At 37.0% G+C, this 23,609-nt stretch overlaps 1 protein-coding gene across 1 annotated transcript in view; it reads right to left on the bottom strand.

Annotated features, from left to right (window-relative positions):
• EFCC1 (EF-hand and coiled-coil domain containing 1) overlaps window positions 1-23,609 on the bottom strand; it is a 56,691-nt gene that overhangs the window by 11,191 nt on the left and 21,891 nt on the right. The window contains exons 3-5 of the mRNA XM_062585807.1: window positions 4,745-4,890; window positions 973-1,099; window positions 498-663 (exon numbers count right to left, since the gene is read on the bottom strand). Coding sequence (XP_062441791.1) covers window positions 498-663; window positions 973-1,099; window positions 4,745-4,890 — 439 coding nt within the window. The remainder of the gene's footprint in view (window positions 1-497; window positions 664-972; window positions 1,100-4,744; window positions 4,891-23,609) is intronic.

Genomic DNA, 23,609 nt, shown 5'->3' with positions numbered 1-23,609 from the left:
TTTTTATTTAGCATCAGAGTAAACTGGATGATTTCCTCTTAAGTATTCCAAAACAGTGAGCCTCTGTGGCTCAGTCAGCTGGAGGAATTTCTAGAAAAGTTATTCTGGGGAACTGGGTGGGTTGGGACATGAGGAGTGTTTCATCCAAAGCTGAGAAACCACTGAAAGGGGCATGGCCTATATTTAGTCTCCTGCTGTTTGATCTGCAGAGATATCAGTCCAGATCACAAAATCTGTGAACATCTTAAATTGTTTAAATCGGGATAGTATTTGAAGAACCTGTGGTTTATCTCATCCTCTAAATAATTGGAGGTTCAGGTAAGAGCAATCCTGGAAATGGTGGTGTTAAAGGAAAGCATGAGATGATTGAGCTTACAGAGTAACGGCATAGTGAAAGGCAACAACAGAAAGAAGAACAGACAAAATACAATAGATATAAATGGAGCTACTTAGAGATACATAAATAACTTTTTCACACTAGGCCTGGCACCTATTACCTCTTCCATGTTTGTTTCCATTTTTTTCACTTCATGCCCTTTGAGCTCAAGCTGTTCAGTTAGCTCTCTGATTCTCTCTGCTAGCTCCACAGAGGCTGTTTGATAATTTTCAGTTTTGGTGGTCCCAAAATAAGATACCAGCTTTTTCCGCATTTTTTCATCACATCTGTATTAAGGGAGAAAAAAAAAAGGAGTTAATGAAGCCTTGTAATCAAAGTCTATGTTTGTAAAAGACAGTTTTTCTGCAAAATTCTTGGCTGCACAGGTCCTAAGTTGGTGTCCTACCTGACACCTGTTAGGATTAGGTGGAAGTACTTAGCATGCTGTTTCCCGTGTGTTGTAAAGGAGCACATGGGAGTCTTTTGATTTTGTTTTGTACTAGTATTTCTTCTTACTGAAGCCATGGTGTCTTTTGGTCATAAAATAATATTCTCCAAAGGCCCAAGCAGCATTAATATCAGAAACATACCCATACCCAGTGCCACAACAAGGGAGCTTGGCCAGTATTTTCTTCACTTCAGTCACTTGGTCTCCTGTCCACTTCTCCTCCTCTTCATCAGAAGCAGCCTGGCCCTCCACCGAGCGGAAGATCTGATCCTCGGCTGGGGAAAAGAACAGCAGTTAACAACAAAACAGCAATCCTTGCTGCTCTGCAGCTGTGACATTTTAGATTGGTGTGACTGAGAAAAAAAATGAGATTTTAAATATCTCAGTGAAACATAGTGCAGCATCCTTCACCATTTTTGTAAAGGGGCTTTAAAACTAAGGGAATTGAGCTTCAGCAAAGATCATTATTTTAACAGCCTTCAACAGTTCAGCACTCTCTTGCTGATAACTTGTTACTATTTCACTTAAACTCTTTTCTTTCCTTTAAATAATCAAAATATAAGAATAATTGTGAAGGAACAATATATTATTAGAGTGACAATTACCACTGGCATACGCAACTGAATACACGCTTTTCATCAGGATTAAGAAACCATTGTATGTGATAGATTTTTTTGCATGATCATTATACTAGCTGAATATCTATTCAAAGTGCAAGAATTTTATTTAATGTTCTCTTACTTATTCATTCACTCACTATGTGTTGTAGGGATGGTGATTTTGATATGTACCTGTAGTATTAGCTATTTAATGCTTAGTTATGGCTATCTAAACTAAACCTAATGTATCCTTATATGCCAAATAAATTGTAGATGAAATAACCATAATGCATGCAAGGATTTTTCAATACTTTTTAGCTACATCTTTCTAGCTGTCAGTTAACTAAACAGCTTCAACTAATTCTAGCAGTGATCAAGTCAAAGAATCATAAGAGTTTGCTATCATTTCTGCAAATATCGAAAGACATTTGACCTTAAGTACATTTCAAGTACTGTGCACATTTAGTTACTTCATTCAGTGCAGGAACAGTGGCTGCAAGGCAGTGAGTCACCTACCAGCGACTCTCACGGAGCAGAGAAATCCTTTCCGTATGCCTTTTGTAATTTCAGGGGTAGCTACATGGTCTTTTACAAGTTGAAGAAACATCATTTTGCATTTGCACAATAGTAGCTCGTTTTTTACAAACTGGAACAGCAGATTTTTGATTGCAGATACTTTTGTGTATGTGTGTGGGAGGTGTTGAGAGATTTATATGGTAACTGTCCGATTGCTGATGGAAATCTGATTAAGAGCTGGCACCTGAACCGCATGGCTAGTGGTGGACGCTGGATTTGTTACACCAGGCAGTGCAAAAGGCACGGGGTGCAGAGCATCATTGTGCATGCCACCTGGAAGAACAACTGAGCCTTCAGTTCAGGCATTCAGGCACGTTGGTTCAAGCTGAAATGCCGTTTCCATTTGTTGTCACTACTCAGAGACTTGTGTAGCCTCTCGTGGAGGCATCGCAGGGCAGCGGTGGCCCTCGCGCCGTCCTTCGGCAGGATCTCCTTCAGAGGGCAGTCGCGTAACACCTCCGGAGGAGTCTTTCGCTCTGCCTGGCTGCCAGCTGAAACTGCGTTCAGTCCTCCGTCAGGTCTGCGTTGAGGAAAAACAGCCTGATCTTTGATCTTTGGGGGGTTTATCTTTATTTTTTTTAGTTTTGGTTAACACTTGACAGTCATGTTTGTTAATGCAGTTTTCATTCCAGAGGCATTCAATGTGCCTAATTTATAGGTTATCATGTTCAGTAGTCTGTTGGCTAAGCAGGAACAAAGCTTATTTCCCTGCAGTGTTGCCTCTTAATTAGAGAGTGAATGTCAGCACATCTTTACTGCAATTCTAACACTGTATGAACTAGTGTATTAGAAACACTTTCTTTCATGAGGCTGAGCACTACCGAAACAGAACAAATGACTTTATATCTTCACTCTGTGATACATTGGTAGTAAACCTTTTGTACGATCATTCATTTTCTTGCCTTAGGAGTTGAAAGGAGTAATCAGAGTTTAAAACTGTCGTAGCAGTCACGAGAGCTGATACCGCACAGTACTGTGGATTCCTTGAAGACCTGCAAACTGGTATGTTTAATCTGGTGAATTATTGCTACACCTGGCATAGCAGATGCTCAGATTAGTTTTTCATAAATGAGAGGGAAAGGGATGTAAACCCCAAGCTGTCTTCATGCTGAGGTATCTAAGCCATTAGTAATGCATTTTTTTCACACATGGGAACACCTTCTGCTTTGACTGAACAGGTATGTAGAAGAGACTACCTTCTATATCCCTTTGTAGGTTATGATTAGCAGGACTGGAAACCAGAGATAATAGTGAAACTTTGTATGTCTCTCTCTTAGCAGAAAGCCAGCATTTTAATAAAAGTCTTCTATGAGTAGATTCATAAAATATTTGCGTACTAAGGTACATAGGCATTAATTTGTAAGCCAGCTAACTTCAAATAATTTACACAGTTCCGTTGATGCAAATGCTCTTATGATCTAAGATACTAATATTCATTTAATGAAGTGTATGTAGATATTTTATAAATAAATCTATATCTAGATTTATTTATCTAGTATATCTAGGTTTATCGCAGGTGTTCACACAGTATTTTGTTCAGCTTTGCAGTTTCACTCTGAGTTATTTTTTCTGCCTACCTAATGCTTTTTCATTTGATGGAATACTTTTTCACGTTTATAAAGATGTAAAACTGCAATTTATTTGTTTGCATAACTTTTGCTAGAACTTGAAACTTGAAATATGGGACTATTTGAACTTGAAATACGGGACTTAGACATGGGATCTATCTTTGAACTGGCAGTATGCCTGTTTTAATAAAATATTTGTGAAAGCAGGCTAACTATATAGGTCTAACCAAATGGAGAAAATGCTGAAATGTTAAGTCTATTTACATGTCATCATTTTTCACACCCTAAGCAGCTAGTTGCCAGTTTCATTCAGTATATTACACAAAATTATTTTTTTGTCAATACACACTGATCTCCAATCTGCAGTGACGATACCATGTTACTTACAGATAATTCCAAATAAGAATTTTTGTCTTTTTTGAAATAGATGTATCAAAAATCACGGAAAGAAAGACAAACTCTGTGTTTGCAATTGCTGTCTACTTGGCATTTAAACTGGTACCCAGGAAAAGAAAAAAGATGTTTGGCTTCTAAGATGGCTGTCAAAATTGTCTCTTGTCATTACAGCAGCTAAATGACACCCCAAAATTGTCATCTGAGAGCCATTGTAGCTCTCTGCTCTACAAAAGCCTAGGTAATTTCTAAATTTTTCAAACCCAGTGATTTTATAATATTTGCAAAGAGTGCTTCATGCAGTCCCATGAGAAATTGCAGCTGAGCCATATTATGGCAGTAGTTAGTGGTACATATGCTAAACAGGTTGGATATTTTCAGAATTACTGAAGAGGCCAGAATGTTTTTAAAGAGTGTGACTGTATGGAATATTAACTGCAAATGTTTTTTTGGCAAATGATTGTAGCTGAAGTTACAAGATTTATTTAAAGAAATAAAGACTCCATACTTCCAGGCTAGGAAAAACTTTTTTGTGGGGTGATGTGAAAAAAACCAAATGTTTTAAATCCCAGCTCTAAGCAATATGTTCAGCCTTTTATTAAGCATACAATTATATGGGGAGGGAGAAGTAGGAAGCTGGGATATTACCTTTTATTTATGTCTAGGATTTCAAAATTTGTTAGGATTTATCTGTAGCTTTGCTGGTTTAAAATCTACGCTAGCTTTTCTACTGAAGCTCTTAGAAATCAATGAGGAAACAAAATATTTATACTGGACTTGATACCATTCTCTGAAATCCCAGCTCCACCAGTGGGAGATCTTCGATCTTGTTGCACAGCAGATAAACAGTATCTTCCATCCAGTGAAGCTGTTCCTTCTTTCTGTTCTGGGCTGCTTCTTGCAGGAGGTTGAAATTTCATGGTTTCTGATCTGGAAAAGAAGGGCAAAATAAAGTAGACTTGTAGGAAATTTGAAAAATCAAGATGAATGTGCACACTGTAGCACATGAACGATTCTCATCAAATGAAATTGTTCAGACTTGCTGTAGAAGAACAGGGGCATCTGCTTTCAGGGCCTGTGAAATGGGGCCCTCAAGGGCAGCATTCAGTAGCTTCACTAAGAATCAAAGGAAGGTGGTTTTCAACTCTCTGAACTAAAAATTACTTACAGCTTTTAGTTCAGGTTAAAGATATCTGGAAAATCTGTATGGAAACAGTCTATCTTGGCCATAAACTCTCCCTTCTCCACTGACAGTGGTGGAGCGCATGCTTCATTTTCAACATGGACGCCCTACCCCATAATTGGGATAGCAAATCTTGCATCTGTTACTGTAGACTGAATACTCGGACTTAAAAATGTCAGTGTGCATGCACTGAACCCAGCTTCAGTTCAGTTCAAAGAGCAGCTCTGCTCTTTAAGGCTCTACAGGACCATAATCTTTTTTAATGTTAATAATGATAAAGTTTTTTGTGGGTCCTTTGCAACAGATTAAACAGAGTGGAATGAGGTGTCACGTGGACAGCAGTAGTAGCCAACAGTGTTGCATTTCACAGATTAAAAAATCTTATATGTATTGACTAATTAGTTTTCATAGTACCCATGTGAAGAATCTAAGTACACTCCTCATTTTATAGATATGAAAATATGAAGATTAAGACCTGCATTCCCAGAGTTATATAGGAAATGAGACCTCATTTATTTCAGCAACAATGAGGTTTCTAAATCACTTTGTGTTTCCAGGCCCAAGGACTTTTACCAAGACTACACAGTTAATCCAGCGGGAAAATCAAGATTAGAATGTAATACATCTGTCTCATAATTCTGTACTCATTTATAACAGAAGACATCAGGGAGACACCTTTAGGTAATTTTCCTGTAACTCTTCTGAGTACTGGAGATGAAGCAGTGTCAGAGGCTCAGGAGTCAAAAAGAATGACACGTGAACAGAGTGATACATCTGAAAAGCAGTGAGTTATACATTAGAAAAATCTCAGTATTGAGCTTCTGAATTGCTAACAATCTCATTTGAAATGGCATATTTTTAATTGGAATGTGGAGAATATTACATTTATTTAAAGGAAACTGAACTTCAAGTGACAGTACTCAGATCAAAAAAAAGATTGCAAAATATCTTGACATCAACTACAGTAGGATGAGTGGCATTGCTTCTCAAAAAAAGGATTGTCTAGCTAATGAATGTGAGTCCTTAAACACACCACTAAAATTAAAAAAAAAAGTAATTCAATTAAATAAAGGTCAGTGATTGTTGACAGAGGAACTTGTAGTTAGCTAAATGGACAGCACTGGAGGATTACATTCAAGGAAATTCAAGGTAGCATGTGTTAGAGGAAAAATCTGGATTATATTTAAATGTAGTTGAATTGAAAAAGTTCTTACCCACTCAAGAGAAAGACCCAGCCATGTAAGATTGTAAAAGTCATTCTGTGTAGCAAAATGGAAACTTTAACTCTACATGAGGCAAAATCTAGTAACTCTAATAACATAGATTTATTTTATAAGCTAAAAAATCTAATGAAATACTACAGTTTGGAAAGTTGGGAAATAAAATATGAAATGACTGTCATATTGAGTAAACTGGAGTTACTGCTGTCCCATTGGAATGCATTTGGTTTGGTTTTGTTTGGCTCTCCTCCTTTCAGTTTCAAAAGGATGTAACAATAATAAAGTGATCAATGGTAACTGAAAGACCACATGGCTATTAAGAGGAGATATAATAGAAGTATGCAATATAACTGGTAAAGCAAGTGAGTTTAGACACTCTTATTTACAGGCAAAATAGTGAAAAAAAAGTCAGTGAAATTGAAAAGCAACATAAATACTGAATTTATTTTAGGAATCCTGTTTTTTCACACAGGTTAAGGTAACTTAATTTCACAAAATGCTACCAAAATTGAGAGCTATGAGGAATTTAAAAAGAGAAACAGTTATTACGTAGTAAGCAATTCGCAGTTCTGTTGGATAAATGGAAACCTAGCGTATCAGTTCACACATTTAAAGTTTATATCAAACATTCTCAGAGGTAGGGATAAACTGCTTCTCACATATGTAGCTAAATGAACACTGAGTCTAGTCCATTATGACAATGTCTGTGTTCCTGTCCCAGTACTACATCTTTCCTGTTTACAATCTAAAATAATGCAGAATCTGCTTATAACTCAGTAATTACTCTTGCACCTTTGTACGTTTTGTTATATAATATTATATATTTGACATATGTTTCCATAGCTTTCTTTTAGTACTAAGAAAATAGTTTACTTCCAATATTTTCATCAGGATATTTTCTCATTTAGACCATATAATAACATGGACATATGCTTTCCCCATAAAGAGCCAGCATATAGTTCACAAAAAATCTATATGAAGAAAAAAACAAACCAAATTCAGGAGTTTTGTAATAAGTTAAGTTCCTTCCAAATTCCTCCAAAAATTAGTTTTAATTTGATGAATATTGAAGATTCCTTGCACTTAACACATTAAATATTCATCAGTAGAAAATGAGAGTTAACACACTTAGAAAACTTGGTCTTACTGAAACAAGTTGTATAACATGATCTTTTTGTTCAAATCCTTTGAGTACTTCCTGCCATTAAATTCAACTACTGCTAGAAACAGAACTTCAGATGTAGCAATAGAAAAGCTGGTGCCAAGATAGAGATAAGTATCACAGAGAGCTTTTGTTTAATCTAACACAGCTGCTGTCAGTTCCTGAAGAACCACACCAGTGTTAGTTCCCTTGGTGCTGGTAAAAGCGTATGTACTCTGAGTAAACAACACCACAACTTTAACAAAAACGGTCAGTATTTTGAAATGTCTGTAGGGAAAGAAGCTGAGGTAAATCATTCTTGGGAGTCACCACTTCTTCTATGCCCTAGAGTAGAGCTGACTATGTAAAAACTAATGCTATACTTACGCTAATGCTAAGTTTATGATATTAGTTAGCTTAGCAACAATTAGATTTCCTGTGAAGTCAAGGGAAAGAGCAGGCTCCTGAAGGGCATCTGCATAGTCATTTAGCTTTCATTAGTTCTGGAAGAAAAAAAAATTGTGAAGTAGCCTGCAAATAGCAAGGACCCTTAAGTTTGCGCGTTCAAAATGGAGGCTCCTGGACTTGGTGAAGATTGCAAATGTATCCTGTGATAACTCCGCTGTGAGTTTCAGGCTTCAGGGCAGTTACTGGGCAATATCCTTTGACAAGGACGTTATATTTTTTTTTTCTGAAATGCACTCCTTTCCTTTGTTTTTAATAAGTTGGGTCTGACCTTCAATATACATCCTTTCCAATATTTTGAGGACTCTTACATGGTATTTTGCAGATTGTTCTCTTGGTTTTGAACAAGGGTATAATTTAGACCTCTTTGGGTTTTAGAGATTTCTGAAGTTAGTTTGCATAGTAAAGAGATGCTGGCATTCCATTGCATAGTCACTGTCGTCTCAAAGTCAGCTGAGATTTTAACCCATAAAAAATTGAGAATAATACTCATGTACCAAGAAGAGCTTTTGTAGTAAAAAATACTATCTGTTGATAGTACTGACTTCTTACATCCGGCAACCTGGTTTCAATTTAGTTTGCAGTTCAGTGAGCATTGAAAAGTTTAGTGAAAAAACATCTTTCCCGTAAAAGTCAGCACACTTTGTCATGAATTAGAATAACAGACTACCTCCACTTAGATGAGATTCAGGAGAAAACCTAAATAATAGCTTTCACTTCTCTGTCATTCTTGTAAGAGAGCTTACAATGAGTTGATGAAATGTAAAGTACAAACGCTGATTGCTCTATAGTATTTTTCCTGAGGAGACATCATCAGATCTTTTTTAATAGAGAGAAATTATGGGAACCATACAGACAACCTGTTTTGTTATGTCTTTCTGCTTAGTATATCGATTGAAGAAAGCAACTTTTTTTTTTTTTTTTTTTTTTTTTTTTTTTTGAGGAAAACTGGGAAACTAGAAAGTGTGAATTTTGAGTAAGGATTTTCAGACCAAGATGCTCCAGAATTTAAATCTTCGTTCTGAATCCGGCTCTCTCATTTGCATCAAATCACTCCAACAGAAATATGGCATGGTAATTTCTTTATGCCCTATGTAAAAAGGTAGATTAAGATAAAGCCTTGTTTTCTAGAGTAAGACATGGCAAATGCAGTTATTTCAAGGTGTTTATAAATGGGATAGATTTTAAATGTGTGTAAAGGAACATATGGCCAGATAGGCTGGAATTTCAGAGCTGTTCTGTGCCGGATAAGAATAAAGAAAAAAAGCAAGGAGCAACAGGAACAAGTATGGAAGTTTAAAAGGAACCAAGAGATTTTACATTTAATCGATTAATATGTAATGTCAAGAATCTAGTGGAAATAACAAAAATGGAAATTTGTTGTTCTAGTATCTCTTACCAGGAGTCCAGTATAACACTGGATGCTGGGCACTGTTTTTTTGACAGTAGCGACCAGGGAAAGTGAAAGGAAAGAATCAGCAGCCTTGTAGTGTAGCTAAAGGGAGGAGGAGGATTCCAAAGGAGAGATGTATAAACACAGTTGTCTCTCATCCATGTTATCCAAAACCCGTTTAAGCACTAATCTGCCAAGTCTGGTGCCAAGGATCAGGAAGGTAGGCTCTTTTTGCTTATGCATGAGGTGTGAAGGGGAGAGTGGGCTGCTTATACTGCTCGTGTTGCTGCAAGGAAGAAGGTACCATTCCTTTAAAACTGTAATAGAGACTGAATATGAGAAAGTTTGAAGAAGGTTTTCCTCAGAAATGTTGCATAGAGCTGGAAGAATAGCTTTAAGGATGCTAATGAATCTCTGCTGCCTATGGGAAGAAAGAAACTGTTTCCTTCCCCCCCCCCCCCCTTTTTTTTAACTTTGCCATTGACTTAATTAGTGACTAAATAGACTTTGGAGAATGATTCAAGAAGATGGCAAAGTTCTGGTTGGATTTATCCATTTTTTAGACTTTAAAGCGGATGCAAATCAAAGAGTACAAAAGCTTTTAATTCATGGGGTTGATTCATGCTTTAATTCTCATTGCTAGAGTACATAGTATTTCATCATCCCAAGGTGAGGTGGTGGAGGCATGAAGGGTTGCGTGGTGACCTGTTTGGTGGTAGAACAATAAAACACCATGATCTCCTGATTTCCCATCATGTGATTTAACCACTTGGTCGCTTTTTTCTATCTCAGAGCTTTTTATTGCTCAGTAAAACTTAATGCCAAATTTATGCTTTAATTTTGAACTGGCAGAGATTTCAAGATTTAAAGAGCAGAGTGAAAGAGGCCAACCAGTCCACTTTCAATGTCATGGTAAAGTCTTATTTGAGGAATCTTCACTCATGCTTAAACATAGGTTTAATTCTTTTCTCATTAGTATTCACATAACATCTGTTGGGTCTTCATAATTGAGAAGAAGAATGAATAAACAGCACATTTGTTTAGGGCAAAGATCACAGGACAGAGTAGTTCTGAAGATGCCTGGGAAGCTTTTGGGTATGGTGCAGTGTGGCAAGGTTTCCATAGTGACCGGCAAACAGTCCACATTCATTTTAAGGTCTTTGTACTGAGAATAATGGGCAGCTCGAGAGACGGAAAACTGAAGAGTGGAGAGTTTGCAAAGTACTGGACCTTAAAGTAATGTCCATGACTAATTGGCTTTTAATTGGTACTATTGTTATTGTTATGGAAACTTCTAACGGCAGCAGAAACACCTGCTTCTGGCACTGAACAAAACTTTAAATAATTCCTGACTAATCATAAGATCGCTCTGGAGAATTATATAGCTTCACATTCATATATCTTTAACTATTTTATTTTAGAGTCTTATTTGTAGCAGATAGAACAACTGTGTATATATGTACTTGGCAGTTACTGTAGTTATACAGATTAAGTTATACTCTATTTTAAAAGTATATGACATCGTTTTTTAAACTCCAGTTATGTTTGATTTTATTTTTATACTGTTTTATGCAAACCATCAAGGTTCATGGAACTCAAGATGGTTTCTGTTTTGACATACCTCAAACAGGGAATTAGAGTTTTTGAAGGTGTGCATACTTTCATTTATTTATGACTTTTCAAAGATCATGCAGATCAAATACTATAATATGTTTTCACACTGCATCTAAGCATCCTTTTGTTGGTTTTCTGAATCCTCTGTCTTGAGTTGGTCCTGTAAGTTGCGGACTTCTCTCCAGCAGAAATCATATTAATAAGCTTTCTATGACAAATTTAAATTTTAAATTGCTTAATCTGTAAGACATTAAATATAAAATTTATAAAGTATTTTTTTTTGTTAACTAGAATAAAGATGACTAAATATCTGGATTTATACTAAAATAAGGATAAAACTGTAGCTGAAGAGCCTCCATAATACTGGCCATAGTTCTAGCAGGTTTCCTATTATCTGCTTGTGATTTTAATTCGCTTGCCAGACTCACTATCCTCTGGAAAGAAATTATCTTGTTGATGGCAATATGTTTGCTTGCTGAATATTCCAACTTTGTGCATATTGTATATAAATTGACAAGTGTTACAACGGTAGTCACACATAGCAGAAAATAGCACAGATAACTCTGCTATGTGTGACCCTTGCTGTCATTTCACACTCTTTCAATTAAGAGTTCAAGCATTTGGAGACAACACCAACTTTGTGCAGAACAAGAGTAGAAGATGACTTTCTCTAGTCAAACAAAGTTTCCTGTTCTAGCCACTGGACATAGAGCGCACCTGAGACTGTAATATAAGATACAGAAGATGGTTTAGAAGTCGCTACCTTATCCTTGGGAAAAAAGGAAGGGATGTGCTGATCAGACAAAAGCTACAGGGTGCATTGCAAGATAAATTATTCTAAACTTCTCCTAGAAGGAAGTTTAACATATTCTACTCAGAAAATATGGTATCCTTTTGGAATTTCTCCTTACATACAGATATGTATGATTACATACACATGGTCAGCTGTAAAAAACCTGTTTCCTGGCGGGCCTTAGGAGACTTAATGTTAGAGCTGCCGTTGTTGGATCCATGAAGTTCTCATTTTATCTCCAGCATTCAGAGTAGCTCTAGCCAGTTGATGAGAAAAATCTGTTACCTCATGGCTTTGCTCTAATAACTCTAAATGTCAATTGATAAATGTAACACTGCGAATCACTAACGTGGCATTATTTAATAAGAAAGACTGTGGGACTGAGTCCTCCTTACCACATAGTGAAATTACAGTATAAAGATGTCTTGAATTGTCCATTCCAAAGAGCAAATTCTATATACTCAGAAAGTTTGGGGGAAAATGACTATTTTGGGAAATCAGCTATTCTCAGTACAGGTCTTTATCCTTAATTGAACAAAAATTAGACAAAAAAACCTCAGATTGGTTTAGAAAGATGGATTTCCTGGGCTTCACATTGGTTCTCTTGACGTTTTAGGTTTCTCAAAGATTCAGATGCAAAGATTTTCAGTTGTATATTGCTTTCCCATGCCATTTAAGTTGAATTTCTCACAATCCAAATGTTTCTTAGGTTGACTTTTTAGGTTTTAGCTAAAATAGGTAAGCCATTTCAAAGAACAGCAGAAGGAAATACATTGCTAGAAGGCCTTGTATCTCCTTTGGCTGAAGCAGTGATTGTTTTAAGCTTTGGAACAGCTGTGTAGATTCCATTAGCATTGGACATATTCCAGTTCATGGTCACAAGGAACTACGTAAAACTTTGCCAACATTTGGGAATCTTAGTTTATGCTAAGCAAACTTAGACTAGCAACCAGGAATGGCATCAGGAATATTTTGCCTTTTGCGCTTTCAGTGTTCTCCCTGGCAAGGATACTAGCACTGCAAGTGGTGGCCGGGACATAGAACAGGGAAGACCTGAGGAGCTGTTTAGGCCTGAAGGAGCTGTTCAGAAATATGTTTGAAAGCAAAACTCCCTTTTTATTTCCATCTCTTTCCCTTAACCCCTTGGTCCCATTCTGCAGCTTCTCATACCTGATGCCATATTACAGTTTGTTGCTCCCTGAGTTGTGCCAGTGTGTGTGCTTGTGTTGCTATGAATTGGATTCCTAAAAGGAGGTGTATTAAAATACCTCTTCTCTCTTTTATTTTTGGAGAATAGTTTAAAATTTTGATCACTGAACAGCCCTAAGACTTGTATCTATCCTGGAAAGGCAAGGTGCAGGGCTGTGGCAGGAGTGAGCAGCTGTGAGAAAGGTCTTGCAGTCAGGTTTTATTGCTGAAGGAAGCATGAAATTGAATTACACCCTGAATGGGTACAGTGATTAAAGTGAGGATGAGAATTATAGCAACAGCGGACCTGAACATAGAAGAAAGAGATTAAGGTAGAGATAGGAAGGAACGGGAGAGGAGAAATGCAGAAAAGGGGCTTTACAGACTAAACATACACTCAGCTAAAACTTGGGGTGGTATCCAAGTGCTTGAAGACTCACCATTCCTCTTCTATCAGTAAATGTTTGGGAAAATTATCCACAAATCAGTTTCTGTCCCTGCCCTCTGATGGTCTACACAGAGGATGATAATTTGCTATGCTCTCAGTTGTTAATTCAAAGCAGAAATCTATGTCAAGAATACAGAAAATCTGGCCTCTTTGGTGGAACACACAGATGCCGTGAGTATCTGACACAAATTCTTGCATTTTAAGTTTGTTTGTTTGTTTTTTAAGGCTTTCAATTTATGAGATGTTAGGAGGTTGCCTTAATCCACTGATGCTCATGCATTAAATCAGTCTGTTTTTCCTGTGTGATCCTTGCCTCATTCAAGGCAGAGAATTGACTTCTGTATTTGGAAAAAACTGTATAGAGAAGGAAACTTCTGATGGTAGGATCTTGTCTCATCTGTTGCAGAACCTATGAGCAGTAGTCAGGTGAGACACTGCAGGACAAGAAGGGGTGATGTCTTGATTAAAGCAGCTATATGCTTCTTTGACAAAGTGGATTCTACTCTCCTCTGTGCCAGAGACACTGCATAATGTGAGGCAAATTACTTGAGTTAGGCTTTTGGCGCATGATTACTGTGTTACTTGTGTAAAGATAATAACTGGGTCTGGATTTCCGTGGTGGGGTACTTGAGACAACAGGGTATGAGAACTGCAGCAGAAGCATAGAAGCCTGGGAAGTCATGATCTGTGTGTTCTGCTATACAATTCAAAGTATTCTGAACCTTCAGGCATGTCAGACTGGGCACCTAAAATCAGCAGAAAATTGTGATGATAATCTTTCTGTTACACTGTGATGATAAACAATATACTAAAAAGATGATCATTTATTTTCAGAAAAACAAGGCCACTTTTTATGATTAAGATAAATATCAGTGCATTAAGCAGGACCCATAGAATAGAGGCTCTTATGCATGGATGCACACATACATACATAAATTTATTACAAATAAATGATTAAGGAAGCTGAATTGAGACTACATCACAGGTTTCATTCTGTGACTTCTAAAATATATTTCTTTCAGCTCTGAAATGCATCTGAAGATCTCTAACTCTCACTATTTGATGTTTTCCTTAACCTTGTTTAGCCTTGAAATTTTAATTTAGCATTCTTACTATGCTATTAGTCATTTGGGCTGCTCCACAGAAGATTCGATAATTTGATTTTGATAATTGACAGTCAATAATTAGGCTAAATAGATTAGGTGATTAGAGTGTTTTTATAAATCCTGTGCTTAGGAATGGATTGTATTGCATGGCTGTAGTTCTGAGTATATCAGTGATGAATCAGACTGCTTTTTTTGCTCTGTGTGGGATATTTTATGGTTAATAGTCACAGCATTATCTAGGAGAAACATACATCACTTTTGAATTATGTCACTCAGATATTGTTGCCTCCTTAATGAATTCTTTTGTGACACTATAAAGGAAATGATTTCCAGATGTTGTTCTACTGGAATAAAGAATTCTGTTGCCACACCCTGCTAGCTAGAAATTCAGATATTTTCACTGAAGACTAGAGTTTGGACGCACAAAATATAGATCTAATTAAAGTGGGAAAATTTTAAGTATCACTTAAAATTTTTGATTGTACTATTAGCATAAAAGCTATTTCCTACAGCTTGCACTTCAACTTAGAAGTCTGAGTTAAAAACCTAGATTCACTCTCCTTCTAGTCAGGGAAATGGAACTGATAGATCCATCCTCTCCTGTCCTGTCCTGTCCTGGTGCATGGAGTTATCTCCCTTGGTGCAGGACTCTTCATCCAGGTCATTGATGAAGAAGTTGAACAGGATGGGACCCAGTACTGAGCCCTGGGGAGCTCCACTAGCCACAGGCCTCCAACTAGACTCTGTGCCACTGATGACAACCCTCTGAGCTCTGCCATTCAGCCAGTTCTCAGTCCACCTCACTGTCCTCTCATCTAACCCACACTTCCTGAGCTTGCCTAGGAGGATGTTACGGGAGACAGTGTGAAATGCCTTGCTGAAGTCAAGGTACACAACGTCCACTAGAGTTTTGCCAGGAGCTCCTTGCTCATCCATGCAGGTCTCCTGCCCCCTTTGCTGGACTTCTTTCTCTTTGGGATGCACCGCTCTTGAGCTTGGAGGAAGTGATGCTTGAATACTAGCCAGCTCTCCTGGACCCCCCTTTCTTCTAGGGCCTTAACCTATGAGATTCCTCCAAGTAGGTCTCTGAAGAGGCCAAAGTCCGCTCTCCTGAAGTCCAGAGTTGCAATCCTGCTTATTGCCTTACTTCTTTCCTGCAGGATCCTGAACTCCACCATCTCATGGTCACTGCAGCCAAGGTTGCCCCCAACCTTCACATCTCCAACCAGATTATAGCAGTCTGTTTCTTAATAGGTGATACTGAGGGATTCCTGAGGGACGAGAAAGGCTTTATTGGATATTATATTGATCCACTGACTGACTGCTGGTTAAATAACAGCATTCTCCTGTTTCACCAAGGTGATCAAACCTTTTCAGTCCTGGGAGCCTAATACCCTTTTAAATTGTGCCTTCCTAATAAGCCATGTGGATGCAGCAGTAATTCTAAATACTTGGCTATGTGCAGGTGCATTAACAAGACTTCTGCTGTTTGTCTTCACACTATGCCGTAACAGCCAATTCAGTCTCCTCCCCAGCTCCAACAGCAGAGAGGGCCAGAGGGAATTGCCCACTCGTCTGGATCCAGCCTTCCTGGCTGGCTGCTACTTCCAGCTTCTGAATCTGAGCAAGGCTTCTTTCCACAATAGATCTGTGGAAAGCGTCTTGTGAACTGCCCATCCTCGGATCAAAGTCCTCCAACCCCACTCTAGGACAGGACATAGATCCTTCTGCCTGGAGTTTGTTGAGGACTCTGCATTGGCAGGATATGGTAAGTCCATTTCAGAGAAGCACTGTAAAGTGCATTTGCTTCTCCAGCTTATGAGGAAATATGGGTCTGAAAAGAGGCTGGAATTCATTCGAGAGCAAGTTCTCACACAAGATTTCCAGCCCTCTTCACTTCTAGTCAGGCTGCAGTCTCATTAGTAAAACCTATCTAGACATTTTTGGATATCATCTTTTAGCCTAGTTCTTAAAGGAAACCAATAGAAGCATGCAAAAACTATGTCTACTCTTCCTTTCCAATCTCCCAATTTTTATTTCTAGAATTTTCTCTCTCCTAGTATCCTGGCTCATATTTTACAGAAAGGTGCTTTGGCTGTTACTCTAATACAAGCAATAATAACATCACTGTGTATTTTGAATATTCTTCTTTACTGTGGAAGAAATAAAGAAACAGTTAATTTGCTTTAAGGAACAGTAGCAACCTATACAAACCAGCTGAGTTGCTGAAATTACTGATCAGAAATTTAATTAGTTACTGCTTGAAAGCCTACAACCAAAAACTAGTAAGTAAAAGACCGTGAAATTTTAAAACACTGACAGATAGAACCAAGGTATTTGATATATGGTATCTAAGATAAACAAGGGCAGCAGAGCTGTAGTCGTGCAGATAATTTCCTTCTACCAATGCTTGTAAAACAAACAAAAACCTTATGTATTCCTTTACATAGGCATGTGCTATTTAACCCCAAGGAATCCTCCTGTTACCTCCTGTGCACTAGTGTGTATGTCAATAAAGATCAAATATCCAATGATCCTTTCAATGTCTCCTAGATGAAGAAATGTATTCTTCCTAAACAGAGTCTGAGTACTTATCCATAGGGTGGTGATCCTACAGAGTTCAGCTCTTGGAGCTTAGAACATCTGACAAAACACTGTTTTTCATGTCCTCTCTCTGTTGCATGTATGCAGAAGTGCAGATATCCCATAAAGCGGTATTAACTCTGAAAGTACCCACATACTGGTATGTTTCCCCTTCAGTATTTATCTCTGGATTTCATAGATTTAGGCTTATGGATTTGGCTTTTCTGTAAGGAAAGGGAGGATGACTCACTTAACAGCAACATTCTGTCTTAAACTGGCTGCACGTTATTGCTGACCAATTATTACAATAGCCTAGATTATTACAATGAGCCTGGAAGCTCAGAGTGCGAATGGATGGTGTCGCTATTGCAAGTTAGACCAAGAGCCTGAACTGTCAGTGCCAGCAACTTTCTGCTGTGAACGTGAGGAAGTCACAACTTCCATGTTCCCCAGATCCTGCGTCAGGAAACAAGAAAAACAATTACCTCATGGTGTTGTGTTATCTGTTTCACTAATGTTTGTAAAACATCCTTAGATCTTCAGAGAGTGCTATTTCTATATTAGATACTGTCTAATTCTGGACGCTCCTTCATATTCAGCTTCTGTACCTGATGTTCTGGTGATTATTTGAAATAGTTTAAAGCTTCCTGAAAGCAGCCTGTCCATTGCTTTCTTGAAGCCTTTATTGTTCAATAATCCCAAATTAATTACTTTTGTTCCTAAATGTTCATAAGTTTTTTTTGCCAGTTGATAGAGATTTACAAATATTGCCAACGCAAATACTTGCATTTATCAGGGTCTAGGTTTATTTTAACAGCAAATAAATCAGGCTTCTATTTAGTCTTTTATTGGTTATATAGTTGAATAGGAAACATAGTTTGGAGATATAAATGCCATTGAAATATTATGTAACCATATGCAGATTCTCCTGTCATGTGGGAACTGATTTTTAACATTACAGTCTTAGAACCGAAGCAGCACCTCCAGTGACAGGCCTGTTTCTTTATCTAATGAACCTCAGTACAAGCAGGTTTTCCTTGTACTTATCTTCAAATTTACTTAAATTTCATCTGATTTTAAACTTTATATGTGTCTTTTCCTACTACAGGAAAGTACTTAAGCAGGTACATAATTTTAAACAAATATGTGGTAAGAACGGTTGAATTGCATTTCTATTTCACTGTATCAGTTGTAGTTCTTGTACACATGAAATTGCACACCTCCTTGAATGTGTTACTAAGTAAAGATTTTAGTATTGCCATTTTCAAATAAGTGATCAGAGCCAAGTTGAGGTTATTGTTTATGCAAGTTCATTTGCCAGCTTTCCTCAACCTTTTGCTTTGCAAGCCATTTTTCATAATATGAATATCCTCCATTAATTTCCATGATGTTCAAGAACGTAGTATCAGGATTCATATGGTACTTAGGCAACCGTTAATACTGCTGTACGGAAAAGTACTCTCTTCTACCATTTAGTTATCTCCTGCAGTTTGCAGGATGGCTGTATGCAACACCATTGAACATTTGTAGGAAGTCAACATAAATTAATACAAATATTTACAGGAGGGAAAAAAAAGTATGATTAACTTGTTCCTGTCTCTTTCAGAAGAGCTAGATGCCATAAATGTAGAATATGGCTTAATAGATCAGGCTATATAAAAGCTCCAGTGGGTGGCTTCCAATAGGCAAAATATGGTATTTTTTGGGACTATAAGCTAATATGGTGAGCCAAATAGACTATGGAAATAAGCATACATTAAAAGACATTTAAGAAATACAGCTTGGGTATATAGCAGGCTAGCAAAAACAGAGATTAAAAATTTAATTTTGGTCATACTAGTATTAGCTGGATCCCTGGAAATGGACAATGTTGCTAGATACTAATAGGTTAATGGCCAAATTTTGACGACTTCTCCTTTCTTGAAATGCTATTACATTGATAAGGCCAGTTTTTTGATACCCACTTTATTGTTGATGTAGGATATAAATTATGTAATGATCATGTATCGCGTATGTATATTGTGTTAGTGTAGCAGAATCATGACCTAAACTATTTGAAATCAGTAGGCACTTTTGTAATAATGGTTCTATTAACAAGAATAAATCTTGTCCTAATTTATCCAGCACTGAGGTTGTGATAAAGTTCTGAAATGGCAGCTCAGGGTGAAGCATGTTCCCAATTAATTAGGACAATAGTACAGTGAAATCCTGGTAGGAATCCTTGAGAAGTACAATGTAAGTGATAAATAGGCTATGTTTTTTTGCTGGAAAAAGGAGCAGGTATATTTTTTTTTACTAACTTAAAATAACTCTCATTTTCCCCTGTTTTTTTTCAACTGAACAAGCAGAAAACTTGATAGCGCAGGTAGGTGCAGCTTTGGAAATTGCATATCAGTTTTTCATCAAGGGTTTTTAAAATTGAAATAAAACCACTTTCCATCCTTTAACTATGTCTGCTGCTCAGCTTCTCTTTAAAATACTCATGCATTCTGCAAAACTATAATGCTTTGGGAAGTAAATTTCATCCAGATTCTGAGCTTAGCAGACTGCTAAAAAACAGAAACAGACACTAATTATGTTGAAATACATTAACTTCTACTTCTACTTTTGTTTTGAATTTCCTAGCTCTACAGTCTGGAAACCTAGACATCTAAAGCAAATCAGAGCTCTGTTTAAAGTAATTGAAGTTATAATGAAAAAACACCTCAAAGTGATTCCATTTCAGCTTCTGTACATTTAAGGTAATACAGAACTTTACTAATGTTAGATTATTAAAAATGGTAAATTATATTGGTCAGATCTTGAATCATACATGGCTCAAATCCATGTTTTGCATCTTACTCCCTGAATAATGTTTGTTTTTAAGTGGATATCACAGATTCTAACACAGCCCTACAGTTCCTTTCAGGTAGGGGAGTTGACAAATCAGGCAAGGGAGACAGGGCAGACAGAAGTTATTTCTAGGAAAATTCCACATATGATGGTTTGAAAGTCTGGATTCCATTTTCTCTGTTCCTGATCAACATTACTCCACATTACTCTAGCTAAATTTTTGGGGCCCTTACTTCTTCTTTTTTCTTTTTTTAAGAGGATGATGCTTAGTTATCATATTTGCCCCTTTTGTTGTACTCTACTCCATGCAATGGCCCTGCCCTATAGGAGCTAGATTCAGGTTGTTCCTGTGAGTTCACAGTTATCTCAGTGGGACACAATGCTACTTAGACCATATACCGTCTCTACCCACAACAGGAACTCCTTAGTGGTTAAAGGAGATGCTTTTGGACAATCTTACAGATATTTAGAAACAGATATTTCCTTTTGTTTTAATAGAGTTTCCTCAATAGGTTTCCACAGGAAAAGAGGGAAATCTGTATGAAAAACAGGAAGCAGTTCTCAAAAGCAGAAAGCTGTAACATAGCACTAGGAGGAAGACTTAAAATAAATGCAGTTGTTTGAGACCATAAGTGACACTGGTTGTATTATCTTCCCATAAAAACAATTGATTAAATTTAACATCACAGGGCTATAGTAGACTAAAACAAACTCAGGTATTTTTATATATTTAACCTTTAATTTAGTTCACAGTAGATGATTAATATTTAAACTGCTGGGAATAGATTTTTACAGCATGTTTTCTATTTCAACTTTATTCCAAATCAGACAACTGATTTGGAAAATTTCTCATCCGCCTCTGCGCTGGATGAGATCCCAAACTGCCTAATGCTGATCCATCCCTCTTGTGTCCAATATGAGACTAAATCTCTTCCTCAGGTTTTTGACATTCTACAATACAGCTCCAAATCATGGAATTTATGGTTGTGTTACAATAAAGAAGATGCGTTAGGACAAAATTTGACATGTAAAAATACTTGTTTATGAAAAACTTTATAAATTTCACATTATACTAATTTCTGATCTATCTTCATACTCCTACAGTGTTCCAAATATCATGGAGAAGTTCTTCTAACTTTTAGTGCCAGGCATTGAAAAGAAAGTTTGTCTGGAACTCTCCACCTTGAAAGCAGATAGTCACACTAGGAAAATATGCAAGGGGACTGTATGAGGAAGCTTATTAGCCAATGGAGTCTTAGGTAAGTGGAGGTGCTCCATTACAAAATGAGGATATAAGATGTGGGTAAACAGTTTTTGAGGAGGAAACCCTTGAAACTGTAATCTTGAAGATGAAATTTGAGCTTAGTCTTTTTCTCGCTTTGTTCATTTAATAAAGCCAAACTCCAGGAAGCAGATGTATTTGGCCTTCACAGTGTGCTGTTTTTATTTGAGAACATAAGGTATACTTTAGTATTTATACTTTAACTCATTTTTAATACAGAAATGGGCATAAGCATAAAGCTGATATATTCCTGAATTTTAATTCTATTTTTTTTAGTAATTAACAACCTTATATTTTAAATCCTCACAATCCAAAGGCATCTAAAATAGAAAAAAAAATTATCTATACTATTTGGCTTGCAATGCTGCTACTTTAACTTTTAAAGCTATACTACTTACACACCAGAATTTCATGAAAACATTTCAGGCATGGCATATTATACTTTTAAAAGTGAAAAAGGCCTGAAATAGTCCGACTGAGATCAGAGCAGAAACAGACTTTACATGCTGCTGTGTTTTAGAGTTTCTTTCAGCTGATTCTCACAATCAAGCCTGCTGTTTTTCACTTATGTTGATAGAGTTAAAATTATTTAACAGAGTGGAGTTTGTCTGTGTAGTTCACCCAGAACCTAAATACCCTGTTTTATCTAACTGTGATGCTAGCATATAACAAAACAGTAGTAGGTCTTTGTAGTGAATTCAGATTTTTCTTGTTTTTGTTTTCTCTTAATACTTTAAACACCAGAATGAGGAAACAATCCATGGAGGCAGTGCAGCTGAAAAGACTGTTGCATTGTTGTCTGAATTTTTTCTGTAGAGACCACTTCCCCCCTCCCACCCCGACCATCAGTTATAGTTCTTAAAATGATCTTGATTGTACTTGTTACTTTAAAGGACTTAAAATGATCTTTCATTACATGATCACTTGATGCTGTGTAGTATGTCATGTTGTTCAACAACTGAAGACTAATACACTAATAATTCTCTATCAGTGAATTTTTTTATGTTTTTGTGATTAGGCTGGCAATAACTGCTAATGGTAAAATTTAACATGCTCTGCCTGGATTTCTGAATGTAAATTATTTGAAACAGGGCATGAGTATATAAACATCAAATATCTAGGGGGTCATTAAAAAAAAAAAGATGCTGGCAGTAAACTAAGCCAGCTGTACGTTTATGTCCTTGAAGGATTAATGACAGCATCCCATGAGCATGCAGAAGTCTGGTTTGCATTAGCAAAGGCTCATTGAACGGCATTCATTCTGGCCAAAACTGAGATATTTAGGATAAATACAACTTGTTTTCAGATCTTCATCCTAGCAGGAATAGAAATGACCTTAGTTTCTAATGGAAGGGCCAAAATTAATGCTTGTTTGAGAAGTGATAGGCTCTAGCTATGATGACAGGTTTAGGCTGGTACATAAATTTCATTTTCAGTAGAAGCATTTGTTTAAAAATGAGAAGTCAAACCTGTCATTCCCAGACCTCTAGTTAAAATCCAAACACATCATTAGTAACAGAAAGAAAGGTTATATCACATGCAGATTTATTTCAGATGACTTTAAAACCACATCATGCATGACTCAAGCAGCCTTTAGGTGTCTGTACTGGTGATGACAGAGAATATCTTATGGTGAGACTTCTGGCAGCTACCTTTAAAAATCGTTATTTAAATACATTTCTAAGAATAATAGGAATTCAGGTTCTTGGGTTCATAGCAATGTAGGAAAGATACAATGGCATGTATAACAGTTCCCAGTATCCCATCAGACTGCTGTTTACTTCAGCTCTTAGAAAGGCTGTGCAGGATCAAAGGTTACTTCAAAGCGTATCATTACTGTTTAGTAAAGGTTTAGCAGCATCTTGACTTACAGCAGAACTTAAATGCTTTCCTTTACTTCAAAAGAGTTTGTCTGCCGCCTTTTAATCAGATTCAGGCAATTTGATTCTGTGGAACTGTTTCAGTTGGCACATTTTCCAACCTAGACTATGCAAGATGCTAGAATGTAGGCTTTTTCTGGCCATGTGCAATTTTTACATTGGCAGTCTACTTTTATTCACTTCAATTTATATTATATCTTTCCTGTTGCAAATGGTACTAGATGTAGAACTCTGATAATTGCTGTTAAAAAAAGAACTGCCTATTAAATGTGCCCTGTTTGTGCATATTGCACTGTTTATTGTGACTAACCCATGTTTATAGATGGAGACAATTGAAATATTGTTCAGTGTGCCTTAAACTTCCAGTATATAGCTGGTAAGTCAACAGAGCTATATTTTTCAGATCTGAAATTTTGAGTTCTGTTACTGCCAGAACTAACTGCATTTATTTTCAACACAATGGTAAAGAGTCCACAGTGAAGCGGTTGCTCATGAGATAATGACGTTGTTGCTAGCAAGTC

The sequence above is a fragment of the Rhea pennata genome, chromosome 12 (genome assembly GCF_028389875.1).
Source record: "Rhea pennata isolate bPtePen1 chromosome 12, bPtePen1.pri, whole genome shotgun sequence".
NCBI classification, from domain to species: domain Eukaryota; kingdom Metazoa; phylum Chordata; class Aves; order Rheiformes; family Rheidae; genus Rhea; species Rhea pennata.
The sequence above is the reverse complement of the archived record's forward strand: the minus strand, read 5'-3'. Positions and strand labels throughout refer to the sequence as shown.